The 17,886-nt window shown below is 37.8% G+C and overlaps 3 protein-coding genes and 1 pseudogene across 5 annotated transcripts; 1 reads left to right on the top strand and 3 right to left on the bottom strand.

The window, feature by feature from the left end:
* The first annotated feature begins 32 nt into the window (after window positions 1–32).
* LOC121753093 (spastin) lies at window positions 33–6,006 on the top strand. 3 transcript variants are annotated; one of them, XM_042148262.1, is made up of 16 exons: window positions 33–898; window positions 1,364–1,485; window positions 1,572–1,660; window positions 1,766–1,801; window positions 1,932–2,025; window positions 2,111–2,153; window positions 2,245–2,342; window positions 2,762–2,826; window positions 2,931–3,427; window positions 3,618–3,732; window positions 3,812–3,892; window positions 4,233–4,801; window positions 5,018–5,156; window positions 5,232–5,300; window positions 5,377–5,496; window positions 5,656–6,006. In XM_042148262.1, exons 1-16 carry the CDS (start codon window positions 681–683, stop codon window positions 5,767–5,769), a joined length of 2,469 nt encoding a protein of 822 aa, XP_042004196.1. In that variant the 5' UTR covers window positions 33–680; the 3' UTR covers window positions 5,770–6,006. The 3 variants fall into 3 exon arrangements, with proteins under 3 accessions (XP_042004196.1, XP_042004195.1, XP_042004197.1); XM_042148261.1 differs by having other exon boundaries at window positions 2,108–2,153; XM_042148263.1 differs by lacking the exon at window positions 33–898 and having other exon boundaries at window positions 1,362–1,485; window positions 1,583–1,660; window positions 2,108–2,153.
* A 197-nt stretch (window positions 6,007–6,203) lies between these two features.
* On the bottom strand, window positions 6,204–8,585 carry LOC121753100 (reticulon-like protein B2). The gene is made up of 5 exons (XM_042148272.1): window positions 8,277–8,585; window positions 7,409–7,589; window positions 7,190–7,331; window positions 6,717–6,786; window positions 6,204–6,629 (listed from the first exon to the last, which is right to left on the bottom strand). The coding sequence occupies exons 1-5, from the start codon at window positions 8,479–8,481 to the stop codon at window positions 6,463–6,465; spliced, it is 765 nt and encodes a 254-aa protein (XP_042004206.1). The 5' UTR covers window positions 8,482–8,585; the 3' UTR covers window positions 6,204–6,462.
* A 1,021-nt stretch (window positions 8,586–9,606) lies between these two features.
* On the bottom strand, window positions 9,607–14,139 carry LOC121751727 (protein PECTIC ARABINOGALACTAN SYNTHESIS-RELATED-like). Its single transcript, XM_042146522.1, has 12 exons — window positions 14,135–14,139; window positions 13,533–14,040; window positions 12,841–12,891; window positions 12,658–12,748; window positions 11,996–12,072; window positions 11,803–11,891; window positions 11,571–11,690; window positions 11,120–11,236; window positions 10,863–11,006; window positions 10,615–10,738; window positions 10,348–10,539; window positions 9,607–10,212 (listed from the first exon to the last, which is right to left on the bottom strand). The coding sequence occupies exons 1-12, from the start codon at window positions 14,137–14,139 to the stop codon at window positions 9,853–9,855; spliced, it is 1,878 nt and encodes a 625-aa protein (XP_042002456.1). The 3' UTR covers window positions 9,607–9,852.
* A 142-nt stretch (window positions 14,140–14,281) lies between these two features.
* On the bottom strand, window positions 14,282–16,250 carry LOC121751726 (annotated as a pseudogene).
* Window positions 16,251–17,886: the final 1,636 nt, after the last annotated feature.

Here is a 17,886-nt window from a genome sequence, read left to right as displayed (position 1 = left end):
TATAAAGATTGATTTAGAATAATTTGAAACCGAAACGTTTAGATTGAGACAAGTGTGAGTGAGTGATGAAGAAATATTGTATTGGCAAAGGATAAGGGAAGGGGCAAGGATGGCATAATCTTGTGAGAGCTGATTGGGTATTGAGCTCGGCGCAGCACAGCACAGCACAGCACAGCACACAATTATTGTTTTTAGCTAGACGGTACATCGAGATTGCGCCACCACTCCACCATAATCACGTGGTCAGACGCAATCAAAGCCGTCAAAATTGCCAGATAATGCAGCTGCGTCGCCGCCACCTTTGAGTTCTGAGAATACGATCCCTCATAAAGCGGGAAGCACCGCCTCCATTTCTAGTAAAACAGAATAATAACTGCCACCACCACCGCCTCCGATTTCATCTCTCTATATCCTCCCGCCACCGTGACGACGGTTTACGAAGAAATCAAACTTATTTAATTGCTTGAGGAAACATTCACGCACGTGTAACTTGAAAACACAATTTAGGTTAACTTTAAGTTAATTTGATTGGATTGGATTGGATTCACGTGTTTGTTGCATAATATCCAGCTCTCGGATTAGATTTGATTTAACTTTTTATAGGCGTTTGGTTTGGTTTGGTTTGGTTTGGTTTGGTTTGATTATCTAGTTTCCACTGTGTTGTTTGGGTTAGTGTTGAAATGGAGTCGAAGCATATGTTTATGTCAGCCTTGGGAGTCGGGATAGGAGTCGGAGTGGGGTTCGGATTGGCGTCGGGATCGCAGGCTGTGAGCAAATGGGCAGGCAGCCACGCCATGGTCGGCGTCACTCCCTACACAATGGAGATGGAGATGTTGAGCCTCCTCTCTGATGGAAGGGATAGCAATGTCACCTTCGACAAATTTCCCTACTATCTAAGGTTCATGTTTTTGCAATTTTCTTTATTTGCTCTCTGTTTTATGTCATACTATAACTTCTTTTACTACTACTAGAATAGTTCAAGTGAGGATCTTTCTCTAAGTTTATCTTAAATAGCTTCTATGCCTATTTCTCAAAACATGTTTTTCAGAGCTTGTAAAATCATCTTATTTCAAAAACGGATTTGGTCATTTTGATACTTGAACTTGCACCATGTTAATTAATATCTCATTTTGAAGATAAGTTCCAGGTTTTCCAAGTAAGATCTTCTTACAAAGAATAAAAATAGAGTAATTGTTTTAAAGGTTGCCCACACACTGGAAGAAGATGTCTTAAAGAGATTAGAAGCTCAGCCCTACACCCTCTAAATCTCTTCACAGAGTAGTTTCTGATGTAGCAAAGCACTTGCTGTCTGGAAGTGAAACATAGAGTGGGGCTGGACTAATATTTTTCTTTTAATTTCCAGTGAGCAGACAAGGGTCTTGTTAACCAGTGCCGCTTTTGTTCATTTGAAAGAAGGTGATTTCAGTAAGCACATACGGAACCTTTCTCCAGCAAGTCGTACCATTTTGCTCTCTGGCCCTGCTGGTAACTTGTTATATTGGTTTTTGTTCATTTCTGCATTTCGAAGCATCCTACGGTAGTATTAATTGTTTCACTTATTTCTTTCTAAGAGCTGTATCAGCAAATGCTAGCTAAGGCGTTAGCACACTATTTTGAAGCGAAGTTGCTGTTATTAGATGTCACTGATTTTTCTCTCAAGGTAAGTGAAAGAGCATTGAATTGAACTTCTAGTTCTGATTATTGACTCAAGCAAGGGTTTCTATGGATAGTTCCTTATAATATATGAGTGGTTTCATTTATACAGATGCTGAGCAAGTATGGTGGCCTTAATACAGGACCTGTAAGTTCAGCAACCTTTGTATTACTACCATCTTGATAGGGCACAGATATATTTTTTCTCCTGGCTCACAGACACCATTCTGATAGCTGTAATAACTTGTGACACCCTGTTTATTTCATCTTTGCTGCAGTCTTTTAAGAGGTCTGTATCTGAAACAACTCTAAGTCGAATGTCAGATTTCATTGGATCACTATCGTTACTTCAACAAAAGGAGGTCAATACAGGTAGGACAGGTTGATGTTATTGTTTCTGATGAAGCCGAGTGTAACATCCATTTACTATTGAATCATGAATTCTACCTAACAGCAGGTACACTACGAAGGCAAAGCAGCGGAGTCGATCTGAAATCAAAGTTAGTGCTAGAGATTTTTTTTATATATTCGTCAATACTTTCTACTTTTATGCAATGGTAAATGTGTTTATGTCATGCTTACTATATGCAGTACACAAGAAAGCCCTAATCCTGCAAAATTGCGTAGAAATGCGTCTGCTGCAGCAAACATCGATTTCCTTGGTTCAACTAGTTCACCTTCGAAACCAGGTTTGAATTGAATATTAGTAAAACATGAATGTAGATAAAATATCACAAAGCTGCAGTAACAATATTTACACAAACCAGAGGATGATGTCACTTTCTTGGTTTACTTTTGGATTGTGGACAGTGGACAGTTCACAGGTGTCGTAGATTCGGGAAAACTAAAATTGGAAATGAGGTGCATATATTATTTCAAGTTATTGACACAATGATACATTTAATGATTCATGATCAATAGGAATTAGAAAATAGTAATTGGATTTAAGAGAAGGCACTGATTTGTTGTTTACAGTATATTGCAATGATTCCACTAGTGAAATTTATTTGAATTGCCTCTTTAACTTGAATATATAGTTCTAAATTGGGTTCTACTTGACCTTGTTTTGTATTACATGCCTTACATCACTATGATATCCACTTTTCAGCTCCCCTCATGCGCACCAGCAGCTGGTGTTTTGATGAGAAGCTTTTCATACAGACACTTTATAGGGTATGATGAGTATTTACTGATATATTTCAAAATTGACAAATGATTGCGACTGTTTAACCATAGTATCGACAATACATTTTTGTGACCAAAAGCAAATCGTGCAGGTTCTTGTCAAAACATCAAAAGTGTGTCCTGTTGTCCTTTATCTTAGGGATGTTGAGAGAATCCTGTGCAGATCACAGAGGTCGTATGTCTTGTTTCAGAAAATGTTAAAGCAATTGTCTGGATCCATACTGATCCTCGGATCAAGAATTATTAATCCTGACAATGATTACCGAGCAATTGATGAGAAAATTTCTTCTGTATTTCCTTACAACATTGAAATAAAACCCCCAGAAGATAAAAATCATCTAGTAAGCTGGCAATCACAGCTGGAGGAAGATATGAGGATGATCCAATTCAAGGATAATAAAAACCATATAATAGAGGTACTTGCTGCTAATGATATTGACTCTGATGATTTGGATTCAATCTGCATGGCAGACACCATGGTCCTTGGCAGCTACATAGAAGAGATTGTGGTGTCAGCTATCTCATACCATCTGATGAATACGAATGAACCCGAATACAGAAATGGGAAACTTGTCATATCATCGAAGAGGTGGGTACTGGGTAGTTGGTTCTTCTTCCTGTGTATATGAAAAAATATACTATTATTTTTGTGTTTACACTGAGATGTTATCTTGGTGTTGAGCTAGCTGTATGTTGACATAGCAATGTACATATATTTTGTGATAAAAGAAAAAATTTCATTAAACGTGTCCTGACATACTGTCTTGGCCTTACATCAGTCTGTCCCATGGGTTGAGTATATTTCAGAAGGGTAAATCTGCTGGAATGAATAATTTGAAGAGTGAACCACAAGCTGCGACCCCTAAGGTTGAAACGAAAGCTGCAACGCCCAAGGTAGGTTGGTTGGCTATTTTGTCTTGGTTACTTTCTTGTATTAAACTTTCTTTCAAGATCTTCTGGTTGTGCCTCTTAGGCTGAAGCTAAAACTGAACCAAAAGCTGAAGCTGATGTGCCTGAAAAGAAGAGTGAAGAACAACCAGTTCCTAAAACTCCAGTAAGTTCAGTAAACCAGCTCCAGTAGTTGGAATTTGCCACTGGCATTTTTTGCTTGCAGGCTTTTCTGAAAATCTCCTATAGCTGTTTGTCATCTTAGATTTTTGCTTATCCAATCGATTATAACGATTATATGTCAGTCGAAGTTCATGGAAATAGGGTGCAACACTAGATAACTATGGCATTAGTTTTATAGAATTTGATACTTGCATACCGTCCAGATTCAAGGTGCATAGATGATTTGGTGGATGTGCAAAGCTTTGTTCCACTTTTTCTTTCTACTGTTTCCTCTTTTCCTCCTAACTCCTCATGCAGCACTTGCTTTTTCTTGATTTCTTTAGGAAGTTATTCCAGACAATGAATTTGAAAAGCGCATAAGACCAGAAGTCATACCAGCCAGTGAAATTGGTGTGACATTTGCAGACATTGGTGCCTTGGATGAGATTAAGGAATCACTGCAGGAATTAGTGATGCTACCTCTAAGAAGACCAGACCTTTTCGAAGGTGGTCTTCTAAAGCCTTGTCGGGGAATACTTCTTTTCGGGCCTCCTGGTACAGGAAAAACCATGCTGGCAAAGGCTATAGCGAATGAAGCTGGAGCAAGCTTCATAAACGTTTCAATGTCAACTATCACTTCAAAGTGGTTCGGTGAAGATGAAAAGAATGTCCGGGCCTTGTTCACTCTCGCAGCCAAGGTCTCACCTACTATTATCTTTGTAGATGAAGTAGACAGCATGCTTGGTCAGAGGAACAGGGCTGGAGAGCATGAAGCCATGCGGAAGATAAAAAATGAGTTCATGACTCATTGGGATGGATTATTGACAAAAACTGGTGAAAAAATACTGGTTCTTGCTGCAACCAATAGGCCATTCGATCTTGATGAAGCAATCATCAGACGTTTCGAGAGAAGGCATTATTCCTGCTGTTCACTAAATTTTCATCCGACTTGCAGACTAGACACTGATTTGATTTAAGCATGCCAATTGCCTTGATATTACATTATTATTGTGTGTTAATTAGCCTTATTGCATGAATGAGCTAGTCCCCAGCTTGTTTCTATGAATCCCTCTCACTTACATTGGCAAATGAGTGACTGCTAGTAAATTCTTTTTCCGCTGACTTACAGGATTATGGTTGGCTTACCAGCTGTCGAAAACAGAGAGAAGATCTTAAGGACATTATTGTCCAAGGAGAAAGTTGATGAAGCTTTAGATTTTCTGGAGCTAGCAACGACGACTGAAGGATACAGTGGGAGTGACCTAAAGGTTTGTCTGTATGTACTGCTTTTAATGTTACTTTGTGCTAATCAAATCTTGCTAACGTCTAAATATATTGTGTAGAACTTGTGCATAACTGCTGCTTACCGACCAGTGAGAGAGTTGATCAAGCAAGAGAGGCTAAAAGATCAAGTAAGAAATTCGCATAAGCTAATATTAGCATTTTTACTCAAGTTCTCAAAACCTGTCTGTTGCATCCATGAACCAGAGAAAGAAGCATACATCTGAGGAAGGGAAACAGCGAAGCGTGGATACTGAAGATAAGAAGGAAAGGGTCATCACGATTAGACCATTGAATATGGAAGATTTCAGAGAAGCTAAAAAACAGGTGCAGATAACTTACTTTTCTATTTTCATATCGTCAGTTCAAAATCACTGAAATAGTTCTAAAGTGAACATGGTGAAGATCAAAGGATTAGTATACGTGTCATGCTTTTCCACTGCAGCAGCTGTGTGCAGTGCTAATTTTTTGTGTATCATGAAATAGGTGGCAGCTAGCTTTGCTGCTGAAGGGTCCGTGATGGCGGAGCTGAAACAGTGGAACGAAGCGTACGGTGAAGGTGGTTCAAGGAAGAAGGAACAGTTGTCCTACTTCCTGTAGGGAAGATCACTGAGATTTTGAATGAGACTGTGTATTTTTGATGGAAGCCGATCTAAATAAAGCTAAAGCAGCCTTGAAAATGTGTTGCAACAGACTGCACTGAAAATGTTGCTGGTTTTATAAACGCTGTTGTAGTATTTGTAGTGTAATGCATTTGCTAGAGGTGACAATTGCTGGAAATTGGGATCTTAGTGTACCAAATCATGAACTTCTTTTAAGTTGGATCTTCTGTTGCAAGACTACGAATCACATCTTACTTTTTCATCCATGAAAAATAATCGCATTAAAAGTTTTCCACCAAAATAAATCTCATTTGCTTATCACAATTCTATCTCATGTGTTATAATCGAGTAAGGAAGTTTACTCTAAAGAAGAGACATTATTATATGGGACATATAAGTTCAAAAGCTTAAAGATAGACCAGACCTTACGGCTTACAGAACACCCAAATTATTAGATGTAACAATCGCAGTAAAAAAACATGAGAAACAAACTTCTTCCATATGTGGAAGAAAAAAAACATCGCAGGAGTACTTTACAAAGATGAAGTCAAATTATAAGTTATAACCATGTATTTAGCTAGTAATCATATCAACATTATAGGATATACGATAAACCCAAACCCAATGATACATCAACTGATGATAACAGAAAAAAACATACAAAAACGCACATGCAAACCTAAAAGCCACTTCAGTCCTCCTTCTTGTCTTTCAGCGCTCTTGGAATCTTGCTCAAAACTTTAGTATCAAACACTGCATACTGTTTCTTCACCTCAGCCAACGCCTTCTCACCATAAAAGTCCACCTTGTCCTCGTATTTCTCGTAGAAGATTGGCACGGTGAACAGCGCTACAGTAACTGCCGATACGAAGAAAATCGCATGAAAACCAACTCATGTGCAATAGAAAATTTCATATTAATGAGTAATATTTTTTCGGTTTTTACTTGTGTACAGAAGGGTCAAGAAGTCGCAGCAACCACCCACCAACGACAAAACCCACAAGCCAGCAATTACCTGCATAATGAATATGGTTCGATTAATATAAAATATAGATTATTACCTATCAAACGGATTCAATGAGCATACACCAATATTCAACTAACTGTACATCTTATTGCAGACCATTCTCGCCTAAATAAAGTATCTGAACTGTCTATGACCTGCATTAGATAGTTTCACCATATATATCTTATGCATATGATTCTCATCCTAAATTTAGTATCCTGCATCTAATAAAATCAGCAGTTATATAAACATGGTATTTGGTTAATCAGTTATGGTGACTAGGACATGGTAAACTATTGACTTCCTATCACAAATGAAGAGTATCACACTACCAATATTTGATGAACAAAAGAAATGAAAACAGGAACCAAACCAATAACCCCACATTCTCCTATACTCGAATAGTACATACCGATAGGAACTTCTTTAAATCCTTGCCAGAAGCAATGTCCCTTAGAACAGCAAAGCCTCGATTAATTTCAATCCTCAGTGCAGAGGCACACTTCATTACAGGCTCTTCTGGGATAATCACTTGTGGGATGTGCGGTGCAGATCTACACAAACAACACAAAGTAAGAAAGGGAACGCAGATAACACCAATCACCCTACCACATTACAAAGGATCACTCACTTCTTTATGAAGGTGTTAGCGCTCGACCACAAGAAGAGACCAATTAGACCAAGCATCAAAACGTGACAGACCAACGTAAGCAAATGATACTCGAGGACGTCAAACAAGACATAAGCAGCTGTAGCCCCACCGAGCACTCCAGCCGAAACCTTCTTGTCCCTCCATAGGAAAACATCAGCAGCTGGACATCCATCAAGGCTCAAGTCATTATGCAAGCTCATGTAAACTTTGAATGATGATATAAAGTTATTAGCATCAATAAAGTAGGTATATTATTAAAGTGAATATGTTGAATCATGAAGGCGTGGTTAATGATCACGACTCTTAGCCTTAGTCTGCCTAAAGTTGCCTGCCTGCCTTTTACCCAACCATAAGCTACTGCAAACCACTACTTTCGGGCCATAGAAGGTTTTTTCATTCAAAGTTAATATTTTTATTTTTAGACACCAAATCAGATAAATATACAAGCAAGAAGGTGCATCCAATAAAAATTAAATAATGGAAAATCGAGTTCATCATTTGACGATCGCCCCAAAAAATTGAAACAAAATAAGATATTAGTAGTATAATATTACCTTAGTAAGAATGAACTTCTCGGAACACTACGAAAATCGCAAGAACCATAAAAGGCAAGTATGTAATCCGTGCACAGTTCACATCTCAAAAAATTACGAAAACCCCCAAAAATTTCGTAATTTCGTAATCTCTCCCTTCTTCCCCAAGCACGAAGAAGAAAGTGAATTTCGGAAAAGAGCAATTTAGGGATAAACATAAAATCATAAGCAATTAACTTACTAAAAACTTTTAGTTTATCAAAAAACATAAAAGGAGAAAAAGGAAAAGAAGCTAAACTAGTGAGTATACATACGTTTGCCGCCGCCGAGGACTCTGTGAAGAGGCTTCTCCCGGCCGAAGAGGCGGTAGACTTTGTTCTTCAACGACGTCGTCTTCTTCTTCTTCTCGTCATCGGAATCAGACGACGAGGAAGACGAATCGTGAATTTTATCGGCGATTTTCTCCATCAGCGACTCCTCCTTCTTCTCCTCTTCCTTGTGATGTTCATGATCCCCCATTGCAGGTCACGCAGATTCCGTGTGTATGTGTATGTGTGTGGAGTAAACTTAGCTGAAAAGAATGAATCTTGAAAAGAATGGGATAAAGTGAGAGATGGAGAGAAGAAATCTGAAACGTTGAATTATATAGCCCGATTTGTATGGCCCCGATTTCGCCGCGGGAATTTTGCCATAGTATTAACATTTTCTTTTCTTTTCTTTGTTGCTAAGTTGTCATCTCGTTTATATCGGAATGTACTAGAAGATTATACGTGTTGTGCCATACACGCTCGATTATATTTTAAATGATTGAATGTTTTAGTAAGTCCATTCCACAAACATTATTCTAAAATAAAATAATTAAATTAAATTAAATGGCTGAATTAATAATTGATTATATGCGACGGACGGTCCGACCAAATTAAAACATCGTATTTAAGTTTATTGTGCATGTAGTTGTAAGAAAACTATGCGCCCATTGACAGTTTACGCAACAACGACTAATAATTAAAATTTGAAGGCTAAATCTGGGTTTAGATTCATTGGGATAATTATTAGTAACTGGGTGCTAAGTTAGGATTTTGGTGCTAAATTGGGATACGAGCAAAAAATGTTTAGATGGCTCCTAATCCTAAACGTATGTAAAAATTGAGTATTATTATATAATAAAAAAATTTAGCAAAAAATCCTACTTTAAACCTTCAAGATCAAGCTTAAAGATTGACTTTTTTTGGTAAAATGGGACCAGCCCTCTATTTAATCAGCCTAAATTTAAAACCCACAAAAAAAAAAGAGATGTGAACAGTTAACCAAGACCATCGCGCTAACATCTGAATATATTTATCTTATACTAGTATTTTAAATATGTATAGATAATAGTTTAAAACATTAAATGATTGGTGAAAACTGAAAAGGTGCATAATTATGCATTCCCTACAAAAAAATGTCTAGTTTGAAAACAAGAACTTTTTAAGTGGTCAACAAGGAGCTAACAAATTTGAGTTGATGCACTAATTATAGGCTTGAAACAAGTTCTAAATACTTATAATACCGAAACTGCTAACATTCAAGACACACACATGAAACTTCCTGCAATATTAACAGTCACAGCTTTTGCGTTGGATGTCTGAATGCAAACTTACAATATACAAATGAAAAATTATGATCTAAAATTAATCAATATTTCAATACAAACATGTAGCATTTCTGGTCCTTGGTAGGCAGCAGCAAGAGACCTCTCATCACATCCACACAGGTTGTGAAGTTAAATTTCATCACCTGCAGCTATAGCTTCTATCCTTTTACCGACCAAAATATTCGAGCTAGACTCGGGTACATTACCTCTCAGCATATTGCCTATGGTATGCGCTACACTAATGAGAAGTATGGTTATCAGGTTCTACACATGCACGGTGTCAAGGGGTTCTCCCAGATGTCGTAATTGGGGAAAGTTTCTTCAGGCAGTCCACTTCGAGTCTGGTGGGTTGTGATCACATCTTCTACAAATGTGGCCCACCCCATGTAAGGGTCTCCTAAAGATTTAGACATGAGACCCTTGTCTGGTTTTATGGACTTTAGGTGGTGACCTAGATACCTCCGATTCCCTATAATCAGTTTAGCAAAGTTTCCACCGTGTGTCATGACAAAGACATCGGACTTCAAACAGACCAAAAAGTCTAGAGCCGCTAAACTTGTCACATGCTTTCTAAATTCATCCAACTCCAACTTGGTTGCTAGTTCCTCCTTCGTCACCTGTAAGGCAATCCTTAATGAAACTAAAACTATGGTGCATGGTCAACAAACATAACGTTCAGGACTAACTGAGATTTCACAGTATCTTGTTTCTTTTAGATGAAAAAAAGGAATGGATTGAAGGGCGGAACTTACAAGATTGGGGAACATGTTCCTCAGTGGTGCCATGCGGTTCTGTCCACCATAAACCTGCCCAGAAGCCACGTATATTTGTGTTTCTTTAGGATAGCCCATAGCACGGAGCATTACTGCTACCTCACCGGGTTCAAGAGGGCAACGTCCTTCCTTTCGCTTCTGAAGAGCCAGTGCCCAAAGATGGGAACCATCCTGTAACGCAAAGCCAAAGAAAGATATTACTACTAGCCAGAATTAAAATCTAAATAGAATTGAGGGAAATGATACCTTGAAGCGCCGAGGCCATTCTTTAAGTCTGTATATAGCCATCAGAGCTTTCTCAATCCTTGTCCCCACAAAATCACAGAACGAAAGACCCACCATGCCTTTCTCAAACCTTAAATGAAGAGCCCTGATATACATGTGGTTCAGGAGAGTTAGATATATGAAGACCTTTCAACTGAAAGGGCAGATTTATGTAACTTTATATAATATGGTTCAGGAGAGTTAGAAATAGGATAGTGCACAACACTTACATGAAAGGATTAGAATTGCCCGTCCGATTTCTCATTCTCGATACAAGTAAATCAGCCATATTTTCAATTTCAGGAAGAAACTTCAAAGCATGATAATTCACTCTGCACCTTAACCTGTTGATTTCTTGAGGAACACTATCATACCTTGTAAACAAGAAAGGTAGGTTGAATCAGCCCTAACATATAAACTGTCCTTGATGTACATGGCTATGAGTGGGAAAGATGAAAGAAACACATAATTGAAACAAACAACTCACCCCAGTCGATCAACAAAAGGTTTCAAGGCCATTATCTTCTTTTCTTTGACCCGGGGCAAAACATTGTCAATATAGAACTGAGCAGGAGCATACTTTGGAATGTTCTTTACAGTACGCCTGTTATGAGTACATGCAAATAAAGTAAGATCCAAAAGCAACAAAACTCTCATTTTGTCAAATAGTGGACTGACAATGGACAAATATACAAAGTAGGTTTTAACAAAAAAGTTTAAAGAGTATGTTTTCAAGCAACTACTAGATAAGAATTGTTCAATAGTTGTCGATATGGAAAAACTAAGATTCCATTTACTTATCAAGTGTTTGAAATTAAGAGAAAGTATCCCAAATGTTTAACAAATCTTCTTTAGATGGATCTAGGTGGAGCCATCTTGTTCTATATCAAGGCTCTGTGACATAATAAAAAGTGTCTGCAAGCAAATAAATACCAAACCTTATACTAGAAAACAGCTCTGCTTTATCAGTAAACCATTCTGGGATATCTCTCACTATTGTAACATCATCTTTCAAATAATCAATAAAATGGTCAACATCAAATATATCTTCGAATTTCCTGCAGTCAACAGGTCAACAATCAACAAATAAGTGATCCGATAAAGCAAAGAGAATGATCAACATCAATGCTAAGACAACATAGTCATGCATCTTTAGGAAAGTTCACTCACGTTTGATCTTTCCATATCTGGTCTTGCTTCAGCACAGGTAAAATAAGAGTAGCATTCAGGATCTTTGCCACAGCAACAGCATTACATATCTGTAGAGGTAGATAATCATAAACAAGTTCAGAATCTCTAAGGCAAGTATTGGAAATTAAACAGTACTCCAAAGTCCATGCAATATCACGGTAAAGCCGCTTACAGCAATTCTTTGCTGGTTAAGACCACCTTCAGCATGAATAAATATATAACCACTTGTTGAATTCTCAGATGGAGGATCTGCAAGGGGAAAGAGAAAAAGTTATTTATATGTGCTAAACTGCTAATAATGACAGAAACACATTCCATAAAGTTTATCTTAGCAAAGCCTTACTATATATTCTATGAAATGAGATAAGAATGCAATATCCTGTTAAAGTTCATTTAAGCAGCCAGCAAAATAACAAACAAAGCATTGATGTCCATAACAAACAAAAGATAAAATCATAGGAATGATATCCATAATTCATCACTAAAGTAGAAGCAAAGCATTGAAGTGGCATTGTCTTCAAAAGAACCATAACATACTGTATTACTACATTCTGCCACTACCTTAACAGTGTCTTATGAGGTTATTAGTACGCGGCCACCCACCCACACTTCCATGGTGTATTATTTAAAATGCACATCTAACATCCTGATATTCATTTAGACTTTAGTTAAATTATCAGTTGAGGAAGAAGCATGCTTCAATGAGTTAAGCTTTCAACTTTAACCATAATGCAAATAAAAAAAGGCTTAATTCAGTGCTGATGTTTGGGGTAACTGCAGTACTGCACCAATTTTATTATTTTTGTTGATACATCCATCCACATATCAGAGTACCTGAAATTACACCCTCACGTCTTTCTGCACAAGGTTTCCATGATGTAGTGGCTGAATGAGGGTTTTCCCACAGTGAGGGTGGCTCCTTAACCTGCTTATAATGAAAGTAGTGACATTAAGAAAACACAATCAAAATAAAAAGAAGATAACATGAGAGAGAAGTGGATAATCATTTTCTCTTACATGAGGGCACTGAAGAGTAATACCATCCTTTTTGCACAGATAAGGGGCATTCTGCAGCCAATGTGGAGAAAAGGGTCAAGACTTAGTATGAATAGAACTTGGAGGAAAGCATGGAATCATAAAGTGTGACACTTGTAGAAATAATATACTAAGTGGAATGAGATCAGAAATTAGAATCCTCAAGTGAGTTTTATCAGGAGAAGGAAATCAAAAGCCTCCCACGCTACATGATGCTACATAGGATAGACCAACAATTTTTAACAAAATTGTACGGTTGTACCAAAAAAAGTTAGAACCTACCATCATTTCAAATGGATAAATGTGCAATTCAAGGATATTATAGGATGCAAAGTACAATGATATTATGATCCAATGTCAACTATCAAAGCTGAGTAAGGTTGAAATCGGTAACATGTATGCATATTATATCTAATTTCCATGTTCAACACACCGTTTTATTTTACTGGAACTTTTCTGGAGAATGTACAGGTATTTATGATCCAGAGCAACTCAATCGAAAAATAACCATGATATCATAAAAAATAACAAGGGAAAGTCCATCAAAACATCAATGAACTTTAACCCCCAACGCACAAAGACTTGGAATTCTCCAGAGAAAACAAACGAAACAATCAATCACATTCGCACAGAAACAAACAGGCAACTCATGAAGAGGGCATTTCGGCACATACCAATCGTTGAACGAGAGAAGAAACTGAAATCACGGCCGCGAAAACGATAGCGACGAGGATGACAATCGAGATCTTAGATCTATGGGGATGCGACCTATGGAGATCGTCGTTGGGGAAAAGGAAGTGCGGGAAAAAGGATTGGAAATAGGAGCGGAATGAGCGATCCCGGGGATGCCGATCGCGGCCATTATCATCGTCGGCGACGGAGGTGGCGGAGTTGTAGTCGGAGGAAAACGGGGAAGAGGCCACAGCGGAGGCGGAGGGGGACGGGGTGGCGCGGTTGCCGATGGAGCTGGAGTGGCGGAGCTCCGCCGTCGCTCTCTTGGGGCTGAACGCCAGCTTGAAATTCGGGATGTTGCTCCAATTGGAGCGGCAAGCCTTCGCCCTTCGATTTGGTTGCGGTACAGTGCGACGTGATCTCCGGCTTGTGTGTGTGTGAGAGAGAGAGAGAGAGGAAAGGAAGGGAACTGAGTAATAATCTAGTGGTGCTGACAGTCCATGTGACTGACTTCAGATCAGGGAAAAAATTGCAAGAGAAATAAATTTTCTTTTGAAAATAAATAATTTAATTTTAATAAATCATACCCCAAATAATGAATTACTCCATATCAATTTAACTAAAGTAATTTCTTTTTAGATATTAATGAAGTATAAGGAAACATTATGGAACAAAATTAAACTTATCAAAACCTTATTATAAAAAAAATTGTGTTGAAGTCTATCCTACATATATAGTAGGCATTATACCATCAAATATTTGATGGAATAAACTTAAACCATGGTGCTTGTGGATTGTTAGCACAACTAGGAAAATCAACAAGATCATCTCCTATGCACAAACATTTCTTTGTCACCAGTTTAGAATCTAAAGTATTCATTTCTAAGCATAAATATCCTCCATTTCCACCCTGTGCAGCTAAATGCAGACCAGTACTTGGCCCATACTTCCAGTTGCTCGAAGGCGCCTCCCCATCTACGGCCACCCCCAAGCACTGTGGGCTCCCAACTAGCTTGATAGGCCCATCATCTTGATGTTGCTCCCATTTGCTTGCATTTTTGCAGTTAGCCACAACTATCCCATTCTCCACTATATGCACACAATGCCCACTCAAAGGATGGTTTTATAGTATGTTGGATGCTCCGACTTGAAATCTAATCAATGAGATACGACAACATTATATTAGAAAAGTCTTGTCGAATTCTGGTACGTCACATGACCTTAAAGATCAATTGGAAAAACTAGGGAATTGGGATTTGTTTGTAACTATCAAAAGGTGAAAAAAAATCTAGTCGTCTACGTATAATATATCGTTAATTTTTTAAACTAACAACATTGTTTCCTTTATGAATAGACAACAACTGTTATCTCATTGATGGTGAGGTTCACATATGATTTACTGTCATACAATTGACCAAGCATTTCGTTATTGTGGGATGAATAGAACAACTTCTTATTTCATGATTTTCCCTTGTGATTTTTAAATTTAATGGGAAAATCAAAATTGACAAAATTTATGGGTTTTAGTAGCGAGAAATTAGGGTTTATAGCCATCAAAATTCAATGTTAAGAATGAATAAGTTGCAAGAATTCCATACCTTGATTGATCTGTTGAACAACCTGCAATCTATCAAGAATTCTGATACGGTCCCAATTGAAGTCAAGAACACCATCAAATTCTTCAAGATTAACAGATCCTTCTCTAAGAAGATAGCTGCCTTGTCGAGATCGAGCTCAGCCACAGCAGCCAAGAGACAACCTATGTATCTGTTGTCGGCCTCATTGTCACCTCTTTGATTAATCCCAACCAAAAAAAGAGGGAAAGGGTTGTTCCCTTGAGTCAAGAAGAGAAGCTAAGATTGTCTGTGGTGGCTTTGGTGACAGAAGCACATATGTGGTTAGTTTGGGAAGTCCATTTATCAGTAGGAATGCCAAAGGGATACGAATGCCCTTCGTAAACTAATTTAAATTTGTTGGAGCGGTTGGGATTGGAGGAAAGCGAGGTTGCCTTAAACCGGAGACGATGACTAGGACATCTGGGTTGTGATAGTGGACTAGACTGGCTCCTACCCGCATGTATTGGTACCAGTTTAACTCATTTTGTCGACTACCTCGTGGCTCATTCCTCAAGCTCAAAACGATACGATACCATACGAGTTTTAATAGTAGTAAAATAATGAGAATTAATTAAACTCAGCGCAGGGTTACCCAGATACGCCTTAGCTCCCGCTCCCACTCCCACGGGTTAAAATCAGGGTCGTTAAAGAAGCCATTCCCGTCGTTGTCGCTACAGCACCACCATCAGCTTATTCCTCCCGACCTCATCCACCACCGCCTTGTGAAGCTCAACCACCGTCATGTTCACAATCTGAGGGTTATTTCTAACAATGCGCCTCCGACAGATTGTTCTTATCCAATGATTCGTAGACTTTAAGGCTGCTGTATTCCGGCCTCCTGAACATGTGCGTCTCCCACGTGAACCTCACGCAGTTGAACCCCCGTTTGCAGTTATATATCTTCCGCCATATCTCGCTCATCGGCTTCTTCTCTACGCCCTCTGCGATCATCGGCTCCAAGTGCGAAGCCCAGTTCACGCACGCCAGCTTCACGCGCTGCCCGCTCGCGTCGTCCACTATCCATCGCGACTTCGTCGACAGCGGCAATGAACTGCAAATGGAGATTATTTGGAGAAACACAAATGCTGCAATGCCTTTTCCCATTTCTTTTTGTTTTTTTTTCTATACGTATTTATATACAGCTGCAATGATAAGTGATTCACTATTCTTCCAATCTCCATTTTAATTATTAACGAGATATGTGTAATGATTGATCAGATACTTCAAACATGGTTTGGGATTTGGATGGATGAAATCTGAATTCATGAATGCTGGGAATTCTTGTGGAAATTAATTGGATGGATGAAATCTGATATGCAATGCTACAAATTCTTGTCAATAATCCAATGATTTTACACACAACGGATGATAATATAGATTGATTTAGCAAATCTGATCATTTAAACATAATTGTTACAAAATTAAACTCTGCATTATTTTCTCGATCTTCTACAATAGAGAAATATTCAATACTGTTGGCAATTGAAACATAAAATGAACATAAAAAATATTCCACATCGGTGTACACAAAGAGCTTAATCCACTATATAAGTCTCATGAGCCTCTTCTCCTATCACCAATTGGTTTTAGGATGGAACCCACGGATTTCTATCATGGTATCAGAGCGGGTCACCGATTGTGGGCTAAAATTGACTGAACCCAGAAGTATATCTGGACTGAAACCAAAAAAAATGACTGACCCAGCAGTATAACTGGGCTGAAAATTTGGGCCAGTGGTCCAACCGATCGGAAAAAAATTGGGCCGATTGTCCAATCGATCATAAAAAAAGTCCAACTCCTCCAAGATTCACCTTGAAGGGTTTGAGGGAGGGTGTTGGCAATTGAAACATAAAATGAACATAAAAAATATTCCACATCGGTGTACACAAAGAGCTTAATCCACTATATAAGTCTCATGAGCCTCTCCTTCTATCACCAATAGGTTTTAGGATGGAACCTACGGATTTCTATCAAATACCGTCCAAAAAAATAACCTAGCTATTTGTGAAGGACACAAATTTTATACTATAATGGACAAAATACGAGAAAAGTAGGTAAAATAAGATAAAGAGAAAGTGAAAAAAGTTAAAAAATTTCCATAAATATAAATAAGACTACTTTTCATGGATAAACTAAAATAGAAAAGTTTGACCATTTTTATAGACATATGAAGTATATATAAATTGCACACAAAATTGAATTCTTGTGCCGTATTAGTAAATAAAAGTTTAATTATAATTATTTAACACTTAATATCTTAATTTCATTCATATATTTATTATTCACATCATGAATTCAAACTTAAATTTGTTTAAATTAAGAGCTAATAGCTGAAAAATACGTTAATTATATTTATATGTTACTCCTTCATATCTTTACCATACATTTAAATGTGGTAAAAAATACATGAAATTTAAGTGTGAAGCAAAATTTCCACAACATCAAATTTCATTTAAATTGAATCCAATCAATATGGCATCCTGGAATATCCCAAACAATGTGGTTGCATGTTGGAATATATAACCTGAACAAAACGACATTGTTTCATACAAAATACAAAAAAAAGAAAGATTAAATATAAAAAATCTTTGTTATTACTCATTAAAATAACATCGATTTGCGACTTACAATTTCATTCTTAATCTTATCATGTCATTTAAAATCGCCACTAAAGTGAGGCAGTTTACTACACAATCCTCTTGTTCCCAAATGGGCTTCTATATAATATACTGGGCCCAAA

This window comes from Salvia splendens, chromosome 10 (assembly GCF_004379255.2).
Source record: "Salvia splendens isolate huo1 chromosome 10, SspV2, whole genome shotgun sequence".
In the NCBI taxonomy this organism is placed as follows: Eukaryota; Viridiplantae; Streptophyta; class Magnoliopsida; order Lamiales; family Lamiaceae; genus Salvia; species Salvia splendens.
Note: the sequence above shows the minus strand (reverse complement) of the source record. Positions and strands in the feature narration are given on the sequence as shown.